Below are 17,484 nucleotides of genomic sequence, written 5' to 3'. Positions count from 1 at the left end.
TTAGGGGGGTTTTTTTGGAGACAGGGTCTTGCTCTGTCACCCAGGCTGGAGTGCAGTGGTGTGATCATAGTTCAATGCAGCCTCGAACTGCTGTGTTCAAGTGATCTTCCCACCTTGGCCTCAGGTAGCTGGGACCACAGGCACGTGCCATCACACCCAGTTAATTAAAAAAAAATTTTTTTTGGCCAGGCATGATGGCTCACACCTGTAATCCCAGCACTTTGGGAGGCCGAGGAGGGCGGGTCACCTGAGGTCAGGAGTTCGAGAGCAGCCTGGCCAACATGGCAAAACCCCATCTCTACTAAAAATACAAAAATTAGCCGGGCATGGTGGCAAGTGCCTGTAATCCCAGTTACTCAGAAAGCTGAGGCAGGAGAATCGCTTGAACCTGGGAGGCAGAAGCTGCAGTGAGCTGAGCTCACGCCACTGCACTGCAGCCTGGGCAACAGAGCGAGACCCTGTCTCCCGAGCTCAAAGGATCCTCCCTTTGGCCTCCCAAGGTGCTGGGTTTACAGGTGTGAGCACTGCGCCCGGCCCACATGTGGGTTCCTATAGATCCCACTTTACAGGCAGGTACACTGAGGCACGCAGAGCCGGGATACAGACCCAGCAAGTCCTGGCTCCTCTTCTGGGTGTCCCAGCCCGTCTGGGACACCCACGCTTACCCAGGCCTGGTGGCTGCATCGTGGACATGGGGGCAAGGCAGCTCTCTGGGTGGGCAGAGGCAGGAGCTGAGGCAGGGATGTGGGCAGCCTTTTGGGTACATCTAGTCCTAGAGCTGATCCAGGGGTCAAATGTGCAGCCGAGGTCGGGTCGACCCCAGCACTGCCCTGTGGGTGGGGGTAGCAGGGAGCCAACAGTCCAGGCCCTACATCCTGTTCTAATAGAGTGACAAGTCTGATAAGGCTGGGGGTGCACAGGCACTGAGAAGGCGGCAGGACAGGGAGCCAAACACACGGGGTGGTGGGGGAAACCAGGGAGCTGGACACACGGTGGGGGGGGTTCTGGGAGTTGGACACATGGGCCAGGTGGGGGGTCCAGGGAGGGGGGGGGGGGGGCGGAGGGGGGGGGGCGCGCGGGGGGGGGGGTGGGTCCAGGGGGCCGGACACACAGGGTGGGGGGTGGGTCCAGGGAGCCGGACACACAGGGTGGGCGGTGGGTCCAGGGGGCCGGAAACACACATGGGGTGGGGAGGCGGCATCCAGGGAACCAAGTCTAGGCAGAAGCAACTGGCGCAAAGGACCCGAGGCAGAAGACGGTTTGGTGGGTGAGACGGGACTGAGGGCAGTGGGTGAGGGAGACGGCTCCACCGGGACGCATAGGTCGGGGAGGACGGGCTGCAGGGTGCCTGGGCTGCCGGCACGGCACGGAGAGGAGTGATCCAGTGTTAACAGTGTGGGTGGAGGATGACACCAGACCCCTGGCTTATTGCCCCACCAGGGGAATTCCCAGACACCAGACACCCCCTCCACTCCCACGCAGAATTGCGGGCTGAGGGTTCGGGTGAATCAGGCTGCTCTGTCCCGGGGCCGGGCTCTGTGCATCCATCCGCAGATAGATAAGAACAGGTGCCTTTTTTTGAGAATGTGAATGGTTGAGAATGGCTGTGCCTGAGGATGTTGTTCCCACAGGATGGTGGGGGCGACTCCGGGCCTCGGTCGGTCCCGACCCCCCTCCTTCCCCCAGTTCCCTAATCAGGGTTTAGGCGGCCGCGCGCACGGCCCGGGGGCCCCACCGGTCTCTGAGCCCGTGGGCAGCGCCGGGAACTCGTGCCCCGGTGGCCGCAGCCGACCCTCAGGCAGGACTTCGTGGCGCCCCCGGCCCGAACAGACCCCCACAGGCAGCCTCGGCCTCCCCCGCCCCCGTGCTCCCCTCATCTCAGGGAAAAAGCTCAAGTCAACCCTTCGGGACCGCGAGCCGGGCGGCCTCAGGGAGCGGGCGCCTGGGGACCCTCGGCCGGGCCGGGGGCGGCGAAGGTAGGGGCGCCTCGCGCGGCGGAACCCGCCGTCCCCATAGCCCGGAGACCCGTCCGGAGTCGCCCCGCTGACCGGTGAGGAGGCCGGGCTCCCTCCCTCGATCTGCGGCGGCGGTCGGGTCGGCCGGGGCGCCCCTCGGGCCTGGGCGCAGCGCGGAACCCGGCGGGGCGGGAGGGGCCGGAACCTAACGCCAGGGACACCGTTTCCTGTCGGCGGGACCGGAGCGCTGCACCGAGCGCAGCCGGACGCGCTCGACTGACCCGGTCGCTGTGGCAACGCGGCGGGACCGGGCTGCGCTGCAGGCGGGAGTTCGGGTGAGGTGCCGGCGGGCTGCGTGGGAGGGGTGGGGGGCGCCGCTCCGACCACTCTTCCTGTAGAAAACCCCGGGAGTTGCCGTCCTGTCGGACGCAGCGCTTTGGTGGGGACCTGGAGCGCGAGGTCGACCCTCAGAGCTCGGCCAGGCCCGGACCGGGGATCCCCTCGCGGAGGCTGCGGCGGGGCGGGGCGGCCGCGTGGGGCGGGAGCGTTCCCTCGGTCGCCCCTGGGTGACCTGGGGCGGTGGGCGCTGCCGACCAGGGCCCCGCAGCCCCGGGAGAATTCCTCGGGTTTCGCCGCCTGCAAGGACGGCTCCGCGCCCAGGCAGCCTTACTGTATCTGAGTTTTAAAAAAAAAAAAAAAAAGAGGAAAAAAAAGGCCGGGCGCGGTGGCTTGCGCCTGTAATCCCAGCACTTTGGGAGGCAGAGGCGGGCAGATTGCGTGAGGCCAGGAGTTCAAGACCAGCCTGGCCAAAATAGTGAAACCTCGTCTCTACTAAAAATACAAAAATTATTGGGCGTAGTGGTGCGCGCCTGTAATCCCAGATACTCGGAAGACTGAAACAGGAGAATCGCTTGAACCCGATGTTGTAACCGAGCAAGTTATAGAGAGAACGCCACACTCTGAGACTAACTCAGGAGTCCTTTATTGCCAGCGACGGAGAGACTGCTACAGCTGGAAATTCCCTCGGCCCCGAAGAAGGGGCTAGATTTCTTTTTATACCTTGGTCCAAATAGAGGAGGGGGAGTCTAGCTGAAGCAATTTTTTTACAGAAGCAAAATAGGCAAAAAGTTAAAAGATAAATGATTACAGAAACAGTTACAGGAAAATAAACAGTTCCAGGTGCAGGGGCTTAAATTATCACAAAGTGATAAACGCAGGGGCTTTGGGTACCATCAACCGAGCACGTTCCCAGGAGCTGCTGGTACAGCTTGTTCCAGTTTCGTATCAGTGTCTTTTCAGTAAGCGCATTCCTGGATGTGCTTGGAGTCAGCTTGCCCCAGTTATGTCCTTAAGGAAGGGGGACAAGGGGCCGCAAGCGAAGAAACCAAAATGGAGTCTGTCCAGCCCTCTCAGCTAAGAGCCAGTCAGGTTAAAACAAGGTAGGGTATCACACCGAGAGGCGGAGGTTGAGGTGAGCCGAGATCGCGCCATTGCACTCCAGTCTGGGAGACAAGAGTGAAACTCCGTCTCAAAAAAAAAAAAATTATCTGTAACTTAGAAAAAGGATACAAAAGGAGCACAAAGATTTCCCGTGTGCCTTTTGCCCAGAGGCCCTAGAATGCTGACCTCTTACAGAACCACAGTTCATTCAGCAACATGCAGACGCTGGCTGGCGTTCATGTTAGTATCATCCCATGATCTGGTGGTCTCCAGTATTTATTCTCGCTTAGCAGCTACCTCATGGAGACTTCACCGTGGTCCAGGATCCAATGATAAGTCCACTATTTTATAAAATGCCCCCCAGTTCAGGTTTATCTGATGTTTTATCGTAATTGATTTCATATTACTCATTTTTGGCAAGAAAACTTCAACAGGGAAATTGTTTCCTTCCCAGCGTCTTACGAGCCACAGGATGCCCCTGGCTGTTGGTGCTAGTCAGGTCCCGGGGGCTGAGGTGGTGTCTGCCAAGTATGTCCATAAAGTTAGGGTCCTTCCCTTTGTAAATAATAAATATTTTGTGGGGAAATATTTTGCTACTTTTTTTTTTGAGACGGAATCTCGCTCTGTCGCCCAGGCTGGAGCGCAGTGGTGCAATCTCGGCCCACTGCAACCTCCACCTCGTTGGTTGAAGTGATTCTCCTGCCTCAGGCTCCCAAGTAGCTGGGATTACAGCCGCTCACCACCACCCCCGGCTAATCTGTGTATTTTTAGTAGAGACGAGGTTTTGTCATGTTGGCCAGGCTGGTCTCAAACTTCTGACCTCAGGTGATCCACCACCTTGGCCTCCCAAAGTGCTAGGATTACAGGTGTGAGCCACCGCACCTGGCCTTTTTTTTTTTTTAATTAATTTTATTTTTTTGAGACTGAGTCTCTCTCTCTCTCTCCCAAGCTGGAATGCAGTGGCTTGATCTCGGCTCACTGCAACCTCTGCCTCCCAGGTTCAAGCAATTCTCCTGCCTCAGCTTCCTGAGCAGCTGGGATTACCAGCGCCTGCCACCATGACCGGCTAATTTTTTTTTTTTTCCTATTTTTAGTAGAGACAGGGTTTCACCATGTTGCTCAGGCTGGTCTCGAACTGCTGACCCCAAGTGATCCTCCCGCCTTGGCCTCCCAAAGTGCTGGGATTACAGGTCTGAGCCACAATGCCCAGCAAGATCTTGTTTCTAACCATACTTCTGTCACTAATTTTAGCACCCATGAGTGTTTCCCCAAAATAACTGTTAATGTGCTATTTGTTAAATGATTTTTCTGTTTCCATTACTCCTACATTTATTAGTTGGGATTTTCCTATAAGAAAGAAAGAAAGAACCATCTCTTCTCATCATTTCTATTCAGTTATTGATTTTCATTTGTGTGTGTGTGTGTGTGTGTGTGTATATATATATATATATATATATATTTTTTTTTTTTTTTGTGATGGAGTCTCACTCTGTTGCCCAGGCTGGCGTGCAGTGGTGCGATCTCGGTGTTAGTACAAGTCTCACTCTGTCGCCCAGGCTGGAGTGCAGGGGCGTGGTCTCGGTGTTAGTGCATCTTTTTATTCCATGGATTCTAACCCATTGCTATCACGTACTTTGTTGCTTACATTATCCAGATTGAGGTGTTAGGAGCCCCTTCAAGTTGGCCTCTCTGTCCTTATAGCACGTTCCAACCTTCTGGAGCATTTTCTTTCTTTCTGGCACCACAGAATTCAGGCTCATCTTATGCTTGCCTTGACATATCCCAGAATCAGTCATTTCTCCAAGGAGCCTTGGTTCCTTTTAGTTTAGAAGGTAGTGTGTAGAAACCAAGATCCCAGTACCAGATAGACATATTGCTACCGGGATGCCATTTCTTCTTGGCTTTCTTAATGGATAGAGCTAGGAAACGTGTGTTTCTATACACTTTACACATATAAATCTATTTCAGTGTATCTGTGTCTCTGTATGTATTAAAAACTGCGGCTGGGTACAGTGGCTCACGCCTGTAATCCCACCACTTTGGGAAGCTGAGGGGGGAAAATCGCTTGAGGTGAGGAGTTGGAAACCAGCCTGGCCAACAAGGTGAGACACCCATCTCTATAAAAAATTATAAAATAAATTAGCCAGGCATGGTGGCGTGTGCCTGTAGTCCCAGCTGCTCTGGAGGCTGAGGTAGGAGGACCATCTGAGCTCAGGAGTTTGAGGCTGCAGTGAGCTATCATCGTGCCACTGCACTCCAGCTTGGGTGACAGAGTGAGATCCCATCTCAACAAACAACAAACACAAAAAAACCTGTGAGTTTATTACAAGTTACCCACTTGTAATCAAGTTAGGTTCACCTGTTTCTACTTCATTTTGAGTCCTTACTGATTTTAAGTTTTTTTGTTTTTTGTTGTGCTTTGTTTTTGGCACATGAAACATGTACATGGTTCTAAAAGTCCGCAAAGTCTAAACTCAACTACAAGACTTCGACTTCAACTTCTATTTCTCACTTACTCACTTTTTTTTGGCAAGTGCACATTCAAAGAAAACAGTCCTTCATGTTCCTTCGTGGTGATGGTGCCCCTCTTCTCCAGCAAGTGCCAGTGACAGAATTAAGACCTACTGCCAATCTCTCTTATTTCGGTTTTAAAAATGGTTGTGGCTACTCTTCGGCAGTCAGTGGAGGAAGTGAAAAAAAACATGGGGTCACAGGTACATAGTTTTTGTCCCCTGGACCTATTTAAAGAGTAGATGAGAAGCCAGGTGCAGTGGTTCACACCTATAAGTACGTGGGAAGATCGCTTGAGTTGTAGCTTTTAGATGGGCATTCGAGGCTGCAGTGAGCTGTGATTGTGCCACTGCACTCCATCCTGGGCGACAGAGTCAGACTCTGTTTCAAAACAAAAGAGTGGATTACTGAATTTGGCCTCCCAGAGGGCTGAGCAGCGCTCTCTGGAATCCAACAGGGGCCCTAAGAGCTAAATTCCATACATTTAAAGGTGAGAGGATCATTTGAGGCCAGGAGTTCAAGACCAGCCTGGACAACATAGTGGAACCCCATCTCTAGGAGAAATTAAAAAAAAAAAAATTAACTGGGCATGGTGGTGCCTGCCTGTAGTCCCAGCTACTCAAGATGCTGAGTTTGAGTCCTCTGTCCTGAGTACAAAGTGAGTGAGCCACACTGGACCTGCCTTCCAGTCCCAGGAAGTGTCTTATAAGTTAAGGGTATTAGTCTGGGCACGGTGGCTCACGCCTGTAATCCCAGCACTTTGGGAGGCTGAGGCAGGTGAATCACGAGGTCAGGAGTTTTAAGACCAGCCTGGCCAAGATGGTGAAACCCCATCTTTACTAAAAGTACAAAAATTAGCTGGGCATGGTGGCAGGCGCCTGTAGTCCCAGCTACTTGGGAGGCTGAGGCAGGAAAATTGCTTGAACCCAGGAAGCGGAGGTTGCAGTGAGCCAAGATTGTGCCACTGCATTCCAGCCTGGGCAAGAAAGCAAGACTGTCTAAAATAATAATAATAAGTTAAGGGTATTAAATATATTTACACATGGAGGTCATAAAAATATATATATTTGGGCCGGGCGCAGTGGCTCACACCTGCGCCTGGCCCTTTGGGAGGCTGAGGCAGGTGGATCACCTGAGTTTGGGAGTTCCAGACCAGCCTGACCAACATGGAGAAACCCCATCTCTGTGTATTTTTAGTAGATTTTATTTTATGTGTATTTTATTCACAGATATCTCTGGAAAACTCAAACTGCTTTTCCTCTACTGTCATACCACAAGAATCATCAGCACAGAGGAATACTTCTGTGATCAAATGTGGCGGGAGAGGGAGTTTTTCACCAGCACGTGAGCAGTCAGTTCTGCCGCAGACTCGGTGGGTGTCCTGCCTGCCTGGAGAGAGGTCACACCACAGGGTGAGGGCTCAGTCCCCAAGACATAACCAGCCAACAAGTCCACCCCGCCTGCTGCCCAGGCAGAGCCGATTCACCAAGACGGGAATTAGGATAGAGAAAGAGTGAGTCACACAGAGCCAGCTGTGCGGGAGAACGGAGTTTTATTATGAACTCAAATCAGTCTCCCCGAGCATTCGGGGATCAGAGTTTTTAAGGATAACCTGGTGTGTAGGGGGCCAGTGAGTTGGAGATGAAAGTGTAGGGAGTCGAAGGTGTCCTCTTGAGCCGAGTCAGTTCCTGGGTGGGGGCCACAAGGTCGGATGAGCCAGTTTATCAATCTGGGGGGTGCCAGCTGATCCATGGAGTACAGGGTCTGCAAAATATCTCAAGCACTGATTGATCTTAGGTTTTACAATAGTGATGTTACCCCAGGAACAATTTGGGGAAGGTCAGAATCTTGTAGCCTGTAGCTGCATGACTCCTAAACCATAATTTCTTTTTTTATTTTTATTGTTATTTTTGAGACAAGGTCTCACTCTGTCACCTAGGCTGGAGTGCAGTGATGCAATCACGGCTCACTGCAGCCTCAACCTCATAGGCTCAAGCGATCCTCCCACCTCAGCCTCCCTGGTAGCTGAGACTACAAGCGTGCACCATCACGCCCCAGTTAATTTTTGTATTTTTGGTAGAGGCAGCATTTTGCCGTGTTGCCCAGGCTGATCTCGAACTCCTGGGCTCAAGTGATCCAGCCTCAACCTCCCAAAGTGCTGGGACAACAGGGGCCAGTCACTGCACCTGGCCCTAAACCATAATTTCTAATCTTTTGGCTAATTTGTTAGTCCTACAAAGGCAGTCTAGTCCCCAGGCAAAAAGGGGGTTTGTTTCGGGAAAGGGCTGTTACTGTCTTTGTTTCAAACTATAAACTAAGTTCCTCCCAAACTTAGTTCGGCCTACACCCAGGAATGAACAAGGAGAGCTTGGAGGTTAGAAGCAAGATGGAATTGGTTAGGTCAGATCTCTTTCACTGTCTCAGTTATAATTTTGCAATGGTGGTTCAAAGACTGCCCCGCTTCTGACACCAGTCATGAGTCCTGGCCTCCGGAACTTCTGACTGACCACTGGCTTCAAGTTGGGGTTCCCACAACACCCTCTTTGGGTTCGATTGATTTGCTGGAGTGACTCACAGAACCCAGGGAAACACTTACGTGTAACAGTTATTACAAAGGGTATTACAGAGGATTCAGATGAGGAGATGCGTAAGGGGAGATATGGGGGAAGGGGCTTCCTGGAGGACCCCCCACACCCCACCCACCACTCCCCAGGAACCTCTCCACACCCTGCCCTCTTGGGTTTTTAGGGAGGCTTCCTGAAGTCAGCATTCCTTCCCCCAGGGTAGAGGGTGGGAGCTCTGGGGAGGGTCTTATGACCTACAGTGGAAAGTCAGGTGAGAGTGGAGACCTGGAAGGATTCTGTTTCCTGAGGCCTGACACGCCCAACATTGCAACAAAAGACTGTGACGTGTGAGAGTTATGAGCCAGGAACTGTGCAAGAAAACCATGATGTGTCATTATACCACAACAGGTAAACCTACAACATCACCGTTAGATCAGCTCAGTATTTTTTAAATGAGAAAATCAAAGTGATGGGATGCCCACCCGTGCTGTTCCAGCCCCTGCTGGGAGCCGGCCTCCCGACCCCACTGGTTCTCCTAAAAGAGGGTGAACGCAGGGCGAGGCCTGCTTGGCAGTGGATCCCTCCCCTCCCCGGAGGCTTCTCTTGCCGCTCCCCAACCCGGAAGCTTCGTGTGGTCCTTCTTGAAACCAGGTGCTTGCTGGGGACGCCTGCTGGCCAACAGGCAGATTGCGTCCAGATGCTGAATCCGTGCTTTTGAAAGCTAATTGGGGCTTTGGGGATCATCCCGAGATGGGATTTGTACAGAAGCAGAGCAAGCCATTCTATGATGAGGTCAGAAGGAAAGGCGAGCCGAAGCCGGCTGACTTACAGGCCCTTGGTGCGTGGGGCTTCTCGTGGGTCCTGAGTGTGATGGATAAAGCGCTGGAGACGCTGGGCTCTCACCGGGTGCTGCACCAAGTCACTTGCTGTGTGGATTTTTCAGGCTGCTCTTCTGTGCAGAGCACAGAGGCCTGGGAGCACCCATCTCACATAGAGGGGGTGGTACATGCCATCTGCCTGTCCTGGCTGCCTGAAGCTTTTGAAAACAGAGGGTGACCCACTGAGTCCTGAGACCTGGTGGGAAGGAACCTCACTCAATGGGGAAATGGGGGCATGGGGGCCTGGAGTAGCACGTGCGCAGGAACTGGCAGATAAAGGCTGCTCTGGGCCTGCAGGGAGCAGCTGGAGCCACGCAGGCTGGGCCGCGTCCTCGGTCTGTCTTCATACGCTGTGCCAAGGAAATCGGACTTTATTTTGAAAATGGTCAGGAGTCTCAGGCAGATTTGAGGCCAGATAAGATTGCATGATCAGATTCTCAGAAGAGCAACCCCCATGGGTGGCTGTGATCGATGAGTTAAAGAGGCAAGCCCAGTGGCAGGGCACCTGGTACAGGATGGGGGCCATAGGCAGTCCCTCAGAGAAGAGGCCCGTAGACCTCGCAGACCCCAGGCTCTGCAGAGAACCGTTGTCATGACTCACAGGCACTGTGTGAAAGGTTCTGAGTCATCAGAGATCACAGTGATGTTCCATCATTTAATGTGTATTTGCTGATATTCCAGTTCTTTCCCTGTGTATGCACAGGTGTGTGCATGGCCTCTATGTACAAAATGTTTCAGTCGCCAAGACTGTGCCAGACAGTGGGACTCACTACACCCAACACTGGGGTGATGGCGTTGTGCCAATGTGAGATGGAAGTTAGGAAAGCTTCCCTGCAGTGATGTTCAGGTTGAGGTCCCAGTGGCAGGAGGAGCCTGCCCTGTGGTTAGGAGGAACCTTGCAGGCAGAGGGGCACCTGCCACACATCCCAGGCTCTGAGGGCACGTGGCAGCAGCAGGCAAGAGCCTGGGGTCCAGATGTCCTCAGTGGAATGGGAAGCCTGGTTAAGCATTTTTTTTTTTTTTTTTTGAGATGGAGTCTCTCTCTGTTGCCCAGGCTGTACTGCAGTGGTGCTATCTTGGCTGACTGCAAGCTTCGCCTCCCGAGTTCACGCCACTCGCCTGCCTCAGCCTCCCAAGTAGCTGGGACTACAGGTGCCGCCACCACGCCTGGCTAATTTTTTGTATTTTTAGTAGAGACGGGGTTTCACCGTGTTAGCCAGGATGGTCTTGATCTCCTGACCTCGTGATCCACCCGCCTTGGCCTCCCAAAGTGCTGGGATTACAGGTGTGAGCCACCGCGCCCGGCCCTGGTTAAGCATTTTTGAAAAGATTCCTTTGGCAGCCAAAAAAGTGGGAGTGCACAGCAGAGGCCAGTTGAGGTCTCTTGTGGTAAGACACTGTGGTGGCTGAGGTGTGGGCACAAGGTGGGAGACAGCGAGAGGTCAAGGATCATTACACGGGGTGGACGTTGGGGCCGCTGTAGGAGCTGAGGGAGATGAGGAACAGGAGTGTGGGAGTGTGCTGAGATGGTCGGTAGCGACCCCGTTAGCTCCGGCAATGGGTGGGCACGCAGCAGCTTGGAGAAGCCAGGCCGAGGTGGTCCAGGTGGCATGATGGGCCTAGGGTGCTGGGCAGGTCTGGGCGGGGGGGTTGTGTCGCGGGAAGCGTGTGGGTTGGAGGAGACCGTCTTTGCTCCAGTGCCTTGTCAGAGAAGCGCCGTCACAGGACCCCCAGGGAGCCCTCATGCCCCCAGTGGGTGTGCTCTGCTGACCAGCCCTTTCTGGAGGGGTCCATGGGTCTTGCAGCCCCTTACTCACCTCTTCCTTGTGCTTCGTCACGGCCGGTGCTCAGCCTGGCTGTGCCCTTGTACCTGCTCCCTCTGGGAGTTAGGACTTTGTACAACCATTGCTGTGCCCTGAGATGCAGAGGTGCCCCAAGATGCAGAGGTGCCCGAAGATGCAGAGGCGCCCAGAGATGCAGAAGCGCCCCGAGATACAGAGGCGCCCCGAGATGCAGAGGCGCCTGGAGATGCAGAGGCACCCTGAGACAGGCTGGGGCTTCTTGCTGCTCTGGCAGCAGCGCCCGGGCCATGTCCCACCAGGCTGGAAGTTTGTGTTTGTCCCCCAACTGGGTGTGGCCCTTTTAGGCCATGCAGTGCCCCTGTGTGGACACCAGAGAAGAGTTGTGGGGGATTTCTGTGTCCAAATTGAGCTCAAACTTGGACCCCTAAAGGGTTGGGGGCAGCTAGGACCAGCCAGAAGAAACTTTATTTTTTAATAGACCACTCACTGCAGCGTGGAACTCCTGAGTTTGAATGACCCACCCACCTCAGCCTCCGAAAATCTTGGGATTACAGGCGAGAGCTACTGTGCCCAGCTTGTTGGTTTTGTGATTTTTGTTTTTAAATTTTATTTTTTGTAGCACTTTATTTTTATGGTTTTACCAAAATATCAGTCCATGATGAACAAATAAAAGAACAAAGGAATGTACTCTTGGATGGTATATTAGACCATTCTTACATTGCTAGAAAGAAGTACCTGATGCTGGGTAATTTATAAAGAAAGGAGATTAATTGGCTCACGGTTCTCCCGGCTGTACAGGAAGCATAACGTTGGCACCAGCTTCTGGGGAGGCCTCAGGAGACTTTTACTCATGGCGCAAGGTGAAGGGGGAGCAGGCACGAAGCAAGAGGGGAGTGTGAGTGGTGGAGAGATGCCACGTCTCACCAGAACTCATTGTCACCACACACTTTGAAATGACCAAATCTCCGCAGAACTCACTGTCATGAAGACGGCACCAAGCCACGAGGGGTCCGCCCACATGATCCAAACACCTCCCACCAGGCCCCAGCTCCCGCGTTGGGGATTACAATTCCACACAAGGTTTGGGCAGGGATAAATATCCAAACCATATCAGGTGGTGAATCTTCCAGGAGCAGGGCGTTGGGTGGGAAGGGGTGTTGGTTCTGAGGGACTGACCTGGTGTCAGTCCTCACGTAGCCACTTAACAGCCTTAGTTTTCTCAGTCGCGAAATAGACAGAGTGCTGCGTTGAAGCTATTTTATAGAACCTAGCTCTTATAGCTGGACAAACCATGTTTCCCATCTTTCCTTCCTTTACTTCCTCTGGATTTCTTTTTTTTATTTAATTTTTTAATTTTTGGAGAAAAGAGTCTTAGTGTCACCCAGGCTGGAGTGCAATGGTGCGATCTCTGCTCACTGCAACCTCCACCTCCTGGGTTCAAGTGATCCTCCTGCCTCAGCCTCCGGAGTAGCTGAGATCACAGGCATGCACCACCATGCGTGGCTAATTTTTATATTTTTAGTAGAGAAGGGGTTTCACCATGTTGGCCAGGCCAGTCTCAAACTCGTGACCTCAGGTGACCCACCCTCTTCGGCCTCCCAAGGGGCTGGGATTACAAGAGTGAGCCACTGCGCCTGGCCTTTTTTTTTTTTTTTTTTTTTTTTTTGAGAGAGAGAGCATCTTGCTCTGTCACCCAGGCTGGAGTGCCTCCTGGGTTCAAGCGATTCTCCTGGGTTCAAGGAGTTCCTGGGTTCACCTCCTGGGTTCAAGCGATTCTCCTGCCTCAGCCTCCCGAGTAGCTGGGACTACAGGCATGTGCCACCACACCAGGCTAATTTTTTGTATTTTTAGTAGAGACGGGGTTTCACCATGTTAGCCAGGCTGGTCTCGATCTCCTGACCTCAAGTGATCCATCCACCTTGGCCTCCCAAAGTGCTAGGGTTACAGGTGTGAGCCACCGCCCCAGGCCTAATTTTTGTATTTTTAGTAGAGACAGGTTTTTGCCATGTTGGCCAGGCTGATCTTGAACTCCTTACCTCAGGTGATCCACCTGCCTCGGCCTCCCAAAGGGCTGGGATTACAGGTGTGAGCCACTGTGCCCGGCCGTGGTAACTGTTGATAGGGAATGTGAGGTGGGTACTATGGTAGGAAAATTAGGGCCCCTCACGGTGCACCCCGAACCTGATTTCTCTTTACTGCAGCGGCTACCATGCTGCCACTGGGCTCAGAGCCGGCCCTGAATGAGCTGCTGCTTCGCAAGGAGGAGGAGTGGAGGGCGCTGCAGGCCCACCGCACCCAGCTGCAGGAGGCGGCTCTGCAGGATACACGGAGCCAGCTGGAGGAGGCGCAGGGGAAACTGCGGTGCCTGCAGGAGGACTTTATCTACAACCTTCAGGTGCTGGAGGAGCGGGACCTCGAGCTGGAGCGCTATGACGCTGCCTTCGCCCAGGCCAGGGAATGGGAGGAGGCCAGGCGGGCAGAGGTGAGCGAGCTCAAGATAGAGGCGGCTAAGCTGAGGCAGGCGCTAGCCAAAGAGGCCAGGAAGGTGGAGGAGCTGCAGCAGCAGCAGCAGCTGGCGTGCCAGGAGCATCGCCTGGAGCTGGAGCGCGTCCACAGGTGAGCCACCAACCGTCGCGCCCTCCCGCGCAGCGCCTGGCAGAGGCCCCCACACACCTCCTGCTCCGCTGTGCTGCCCGAGCACTGCCCACTCTCACTGCCCCTCCTCCCGCTGCTGATTCCAGGCCACGGGAGCTGGTCTGTCTGAGTGGCCGAGTGCCTCGTGGCCTCTGAACATGTGTTTGTTGAGTGAATGTGGATGGATCCAGGAATGCCCTGACTGTCTTTTTCTGGGTTCTGATATAACTCTGAAATTAATGGAGATTGGTTTAAATATTTGGAATTTATTTCATTAATTATAAATCTATATTAATACATATTTGAATTTATAATGATTTTAATATGAAGTCTGTAGTAATTTCAAAACTAAATGAGCTGACTTAAGGCAAGTCGACATAAAAACCTAAAGTCTTTGTTGTGGGGCCTGTGGTGGGGCCCCTGGAACTCACCCACATGCCTGGTCTCCCCTCAGCTCCACTCACCCAGCCATGCTGTGGAGAGTTTGAGGAGACAGGAAGGAAGGAAGGAGGACAGACGTCTCTGACAAGATCTTCCATCCCCCACTTCAGAAGCACCGCAGGTTCATCATCGCACATTAACGGCTAGAGGCCGTTCCTGTGTGATGCGTGTGTACAGACGTCAGGAGAGCCGGCTGCGTGCTCCGTTTACACTTAACAGGATCCTGGGTACTTTTTTTTATGTTTTATGTATTCTTCTAACGTAAGCAGCATTTTTTTTTTCTTTTTTTTTTTTTTTTGAGACGGAGTTTCGCTCTGTTGCCCAGGCTGGATTGCAGTGGTGTGATCTCGGCTCGCTGCAACCTCCGTCTCCCGGGTTCAAGTGATTCTCCCGCCTCAGCCTCCCACGTAGCTGGGACTATAGGTGCCCACCGCTATGCCCGGCTAATTTTTTTTTTCTTTTGTATTTTTAGTAGAGACGGGGTTTTGCCATGTTGCCCAGGCTTATCTTGAACTCCTGACCTCAGGTGATCCACTGGCCTTGGCCTCCTAAAGTGCTGGGATTATAGACGTGAGCCACCAAGCCTGGCCATAAGCAGCTTTTTTTTTTTTTTTTTGAGACGGAGTCTTGCTCTGTCTCCCAGGCTGGAGTGCGGTGGTGCAATCTCGGCTCACTGCAAGCTCCACCTCCCGGGTTCACGCCATTCTCCTGCCTCAGCCTCTCCGAGTAGCTGGGACTACAGGCGCCCGCCACCACGCCCGGCTAATTTTTTGTATTTTTTAGTAGAGATGGGGTTTCACCATAGTCTCGATCTCCTGACCTCGTGATCCGCCCGCCTCGGCCTCCCAAAGTGCTGGGATTACAGGCGTGAGCCACCGCGCCCGGCCCATAAGCAGCTTTTTAAAGCCACAGGAGTAAACTATTCTTATCATAGAAAGTCATTTCTCAGAGAAGATGCTGTGGTGGAATGGCGAAGTGAAAGCCACCGCGGACAATCTGTTGTGTCGTCTCCAGGCCCCAGATAGAGCCACCCATGCACACTGCTCCGAAATGTGCGTCCAGCACTTCCTGATTGATTTGTGGTGTCTGTCCCTTGTGTCAGTGCACTGGGTTCTGCCGCGCCCTTTTAACTGACCAGCTACCCTCTATTGTGTGTGTTGGGCTGGTTTGCTCAGAAGGGTCTCAGATGGGTGTGGACGGGCCAACAGGACCACACCAGGTGCTCCTGTCCAGCAGAGAGACCTTCTGCGGCAGGTCAGGTGCAAGGAGAGGAGACCCACATCGGTGGGTGCGGTGCCACTCTGGCTCAGAAGCCCCAACCAGTATTCTGCAGCCAGTATCTCCTGTAGCAGCCCACAGGGATCGCGTCTGCCGTCCCTGGAACAGATGTACCCTGAGAGTCACTGTCTTCCGGGAAGCCCACAGTATTTATGGTTCCTCTATCGCATCTCCCAGCGTGGATAAAAAGTGCCAGTCAGCAGTCATTTGACCCAAGCAGCGCTGCTTGGTAATGTGGTAGACTCCCATCTGCCACCTTCCCAGGGTCCAGGGAAAGAGCTAGAGAGTTGAGCTGGAGGTCAGCTTCTCCCTGAGTGGAGGGACGGTGTCTAGAAGCTCCCGTCCCCAGCATGAAGGCTGGCGCTCAGGCTGCACCTCGTCCGGGCGCCGAGTCCATGCGGGTGCATGCAGTGCTTGGACAGCTGAGGCCCACTTGCCCTCCGTGCGGGTGCTGACTTTCTCATAGCTGTTTGCCAGAGTGTTTAGAGCATCCTTTGGAAAGTGCTTTACGTTATGTTGTGAGGTGTCTCTTCAAGTCTTTTGCTCATTCTTCTCTCCAAGCCTGGGATGTTTTCAGCCATGTTCAGGTACTTTTTCAGTCTCACACCGTTTTTGTTTTTGTTTTTTTGAGACGGAGTCTCGCTCTGTCACCCATGCTGGAGTGCAGTGGCGCGATCTCGGCTGGCTGCAAGCTCCGTCCCCCGGGTTCACGCCATTCTCCTGCCTCAGCCTCCCGAGTAGCTGGGACTACAGGCGCCCGCCAGCATGCCTGGCTAATTTTTTTTGTATTTTTTTTAGTAGAGACAGGGTTTCACCGTGTGAGCCAGGATGCTCTCGATCTCCTGACCTCGTGATCCGCCCACCTCAGCCTCCCAAGGTGCTGGGATTACAGGTGTGAGCCACTGCGCCTGGTCAGATCTTTCTGGTTGTTGGTTGTCAGGTGTTTTTTTTTTATTGTATCCTGGACATTTTGGGTTTTATGTTGTGAGACTCTGGGCCCTGTTTAATTTCCTCTTTTATAGATGGTGTAGCATGCTGGTCCAGGTGGGGCTGGAAGTTCTGCTACCCTGTGGGTCCTGCTGAAGCCACCCCTTCATAAAAGCAAAGCACCAACTTTCACATGTCAAGTACACCTTGAAAATATATTACCTTTGCTGAGTATTTGGTATGGCTTTTCTTAATGCTGTTTTATTACCATAGTGACAAGAATGGTGAGATCGACCACCACCGGGAACAATATGAAAATCTAAAATGGACACTGGAGAGAAAACTTGAGGAGCTCGACGGTGAGCTTGCTCTGCAGAGACAGGTAGAGCCTCTGGGTCGGCCCCTTCCTGGGTGCTTTCCCTGCCTGCCCACTGTGAAACTGAAATCATATAGGGCTGAGGAAAAGACAACCATGTGGTTCATTGCCTGCATTCTCCTTGGGAGTAAAACGGGGTCATTGGGACAGATGCCACTCTGGGGTGGTCTGCAGGGAAACAGGCTGGGATGTCTACATGCAGCCACCTCCACAGTGTGTGCTTATTTCCTTTCCTCATGGATCAGTCAGGGTTCTCCAGGGAAACAGGCAATAGGAGATGTGTAGATATATAGGAGATAAATTGTAGGAATTCACTCATGCAGTTAAGGAGGCCATGAAGTCCCACAGTTTGTCATCTGCAAGCTGGAAAACCTGGGAAGCTAGTGGTGTAATTCAGCCTAGGGGCAAAGGCCTGAGCACCAGGGAGCCACTGATGTGAGTCCTGGTCCAGTTCTGAAGGCCCGAGATGCAGAAGCCCAATGTCCAAGGGCAGGAGAAGGCGAATGTTTCAGCTCAAGCAGAGAGAGCGAGTTCACCCCTCCTTGCATTTCGTTCTATTCAGGCCCTCAGTGGATTGAATGACGCCCATCCACAGTAGGAGGGCTAGTCTCTTCTGGAAACACCCTTGCAGACACTCCCAGAAATAATTTTTTACCAGCTATCTGGGCAGCCCGTAGC

At 53.1% G+C, this 17,484-nt stretch overlaps 1 protein-coding gene across 5 annotated transcripts; it reads left to right on the top strand.

Moving 5' to 3' along the window:
• Positions 1–1,088: 1,088 nt before the first annotated feature.
• On the top strand, positions 1,089–17,213 carry LOC116483793 (coiled-coil domain-containing protein 57-like). Of its 5 annotated transcripts, none has more exons than XM_058428271.1 (4): positions 2,227–2,290; positions 7,136–7,278; positions 13,352–13,766; positions 16,704–17,213. In XM_058428271.1, exons 3-4 carry the CDS (start codon positions 13,360–13,362, stop codon positions 17,089–17,091), a joined length of 795 nt encoding a protein of 264 aa, XP_058284254.1. In that variant the 5' UTR covers positions 2,227–2,290; positions 7,136–7,278; positions 13,352–13,359; the 3' UTR covers positions 17,092–17,213. The 5 variants fall into 5 exon arrangements, with proteins under 5 accessions (XP_058284250.1, XP_058284253.1, XP_058284254.1 ...); XM_058428269.1 differs by having other exon boundaries at positions 7,136–7,318; XM_058428267.1 differs by lacking the exons at positions 2,227–2,290; positions 7,136–7,278 and adding an exon at positions 1,089–1,263.
• The last annotated feature ends 271 nt before the right edge of the window (positions 17,214–17,484 follow it).

This window comes from Hylobates moloch, unplaced genomic scaffold, assembly GCF_009828535.3.
Source record: "Hylobates moloch isolate HMO894 unplaced genomic scaffold, HMol_V3 SCAFFOLD_15, whole genome shotgun sequence".
In the NCBI taxonomy this organism is placed as follows: domain Eukaryota; kingdom Metazoa; phylum Chordata; class Mammalia; order Primates; family Hylobatidae; genus Hylobates; species Hylobates moloch.
The sequence above is the reverse complement of the archived record's forward strand: the minus strand, read 5'-3'. Positions and strand labels throughout refer to the sequence as shown.

Bases quoted from the DNA above. Each gene is read 5' to 3' on its own strand.
- LOC116483793 (XM_058428267.1), top strand. From the start codon at position 1,182: ATGGGGTGGGGAGGCGGCATCCAGGGAACCAAGTCTAGGCAGAAGCAA. The intron at 1,264-13,351 runs GTGGGTGAGACG...TCTTTACTGCAG, and splicing joins CCGAGGCAGAAGACGGTTTG to CGGCTACCATGCTGCCACTG. The intron at 13,767-16,703 runs GTGAGCCACCAA...TTATTACCATAG, and splicing joins GAGCTGGAGCGCGTCCACAG to TGACAAGAATGGTGAGATCG.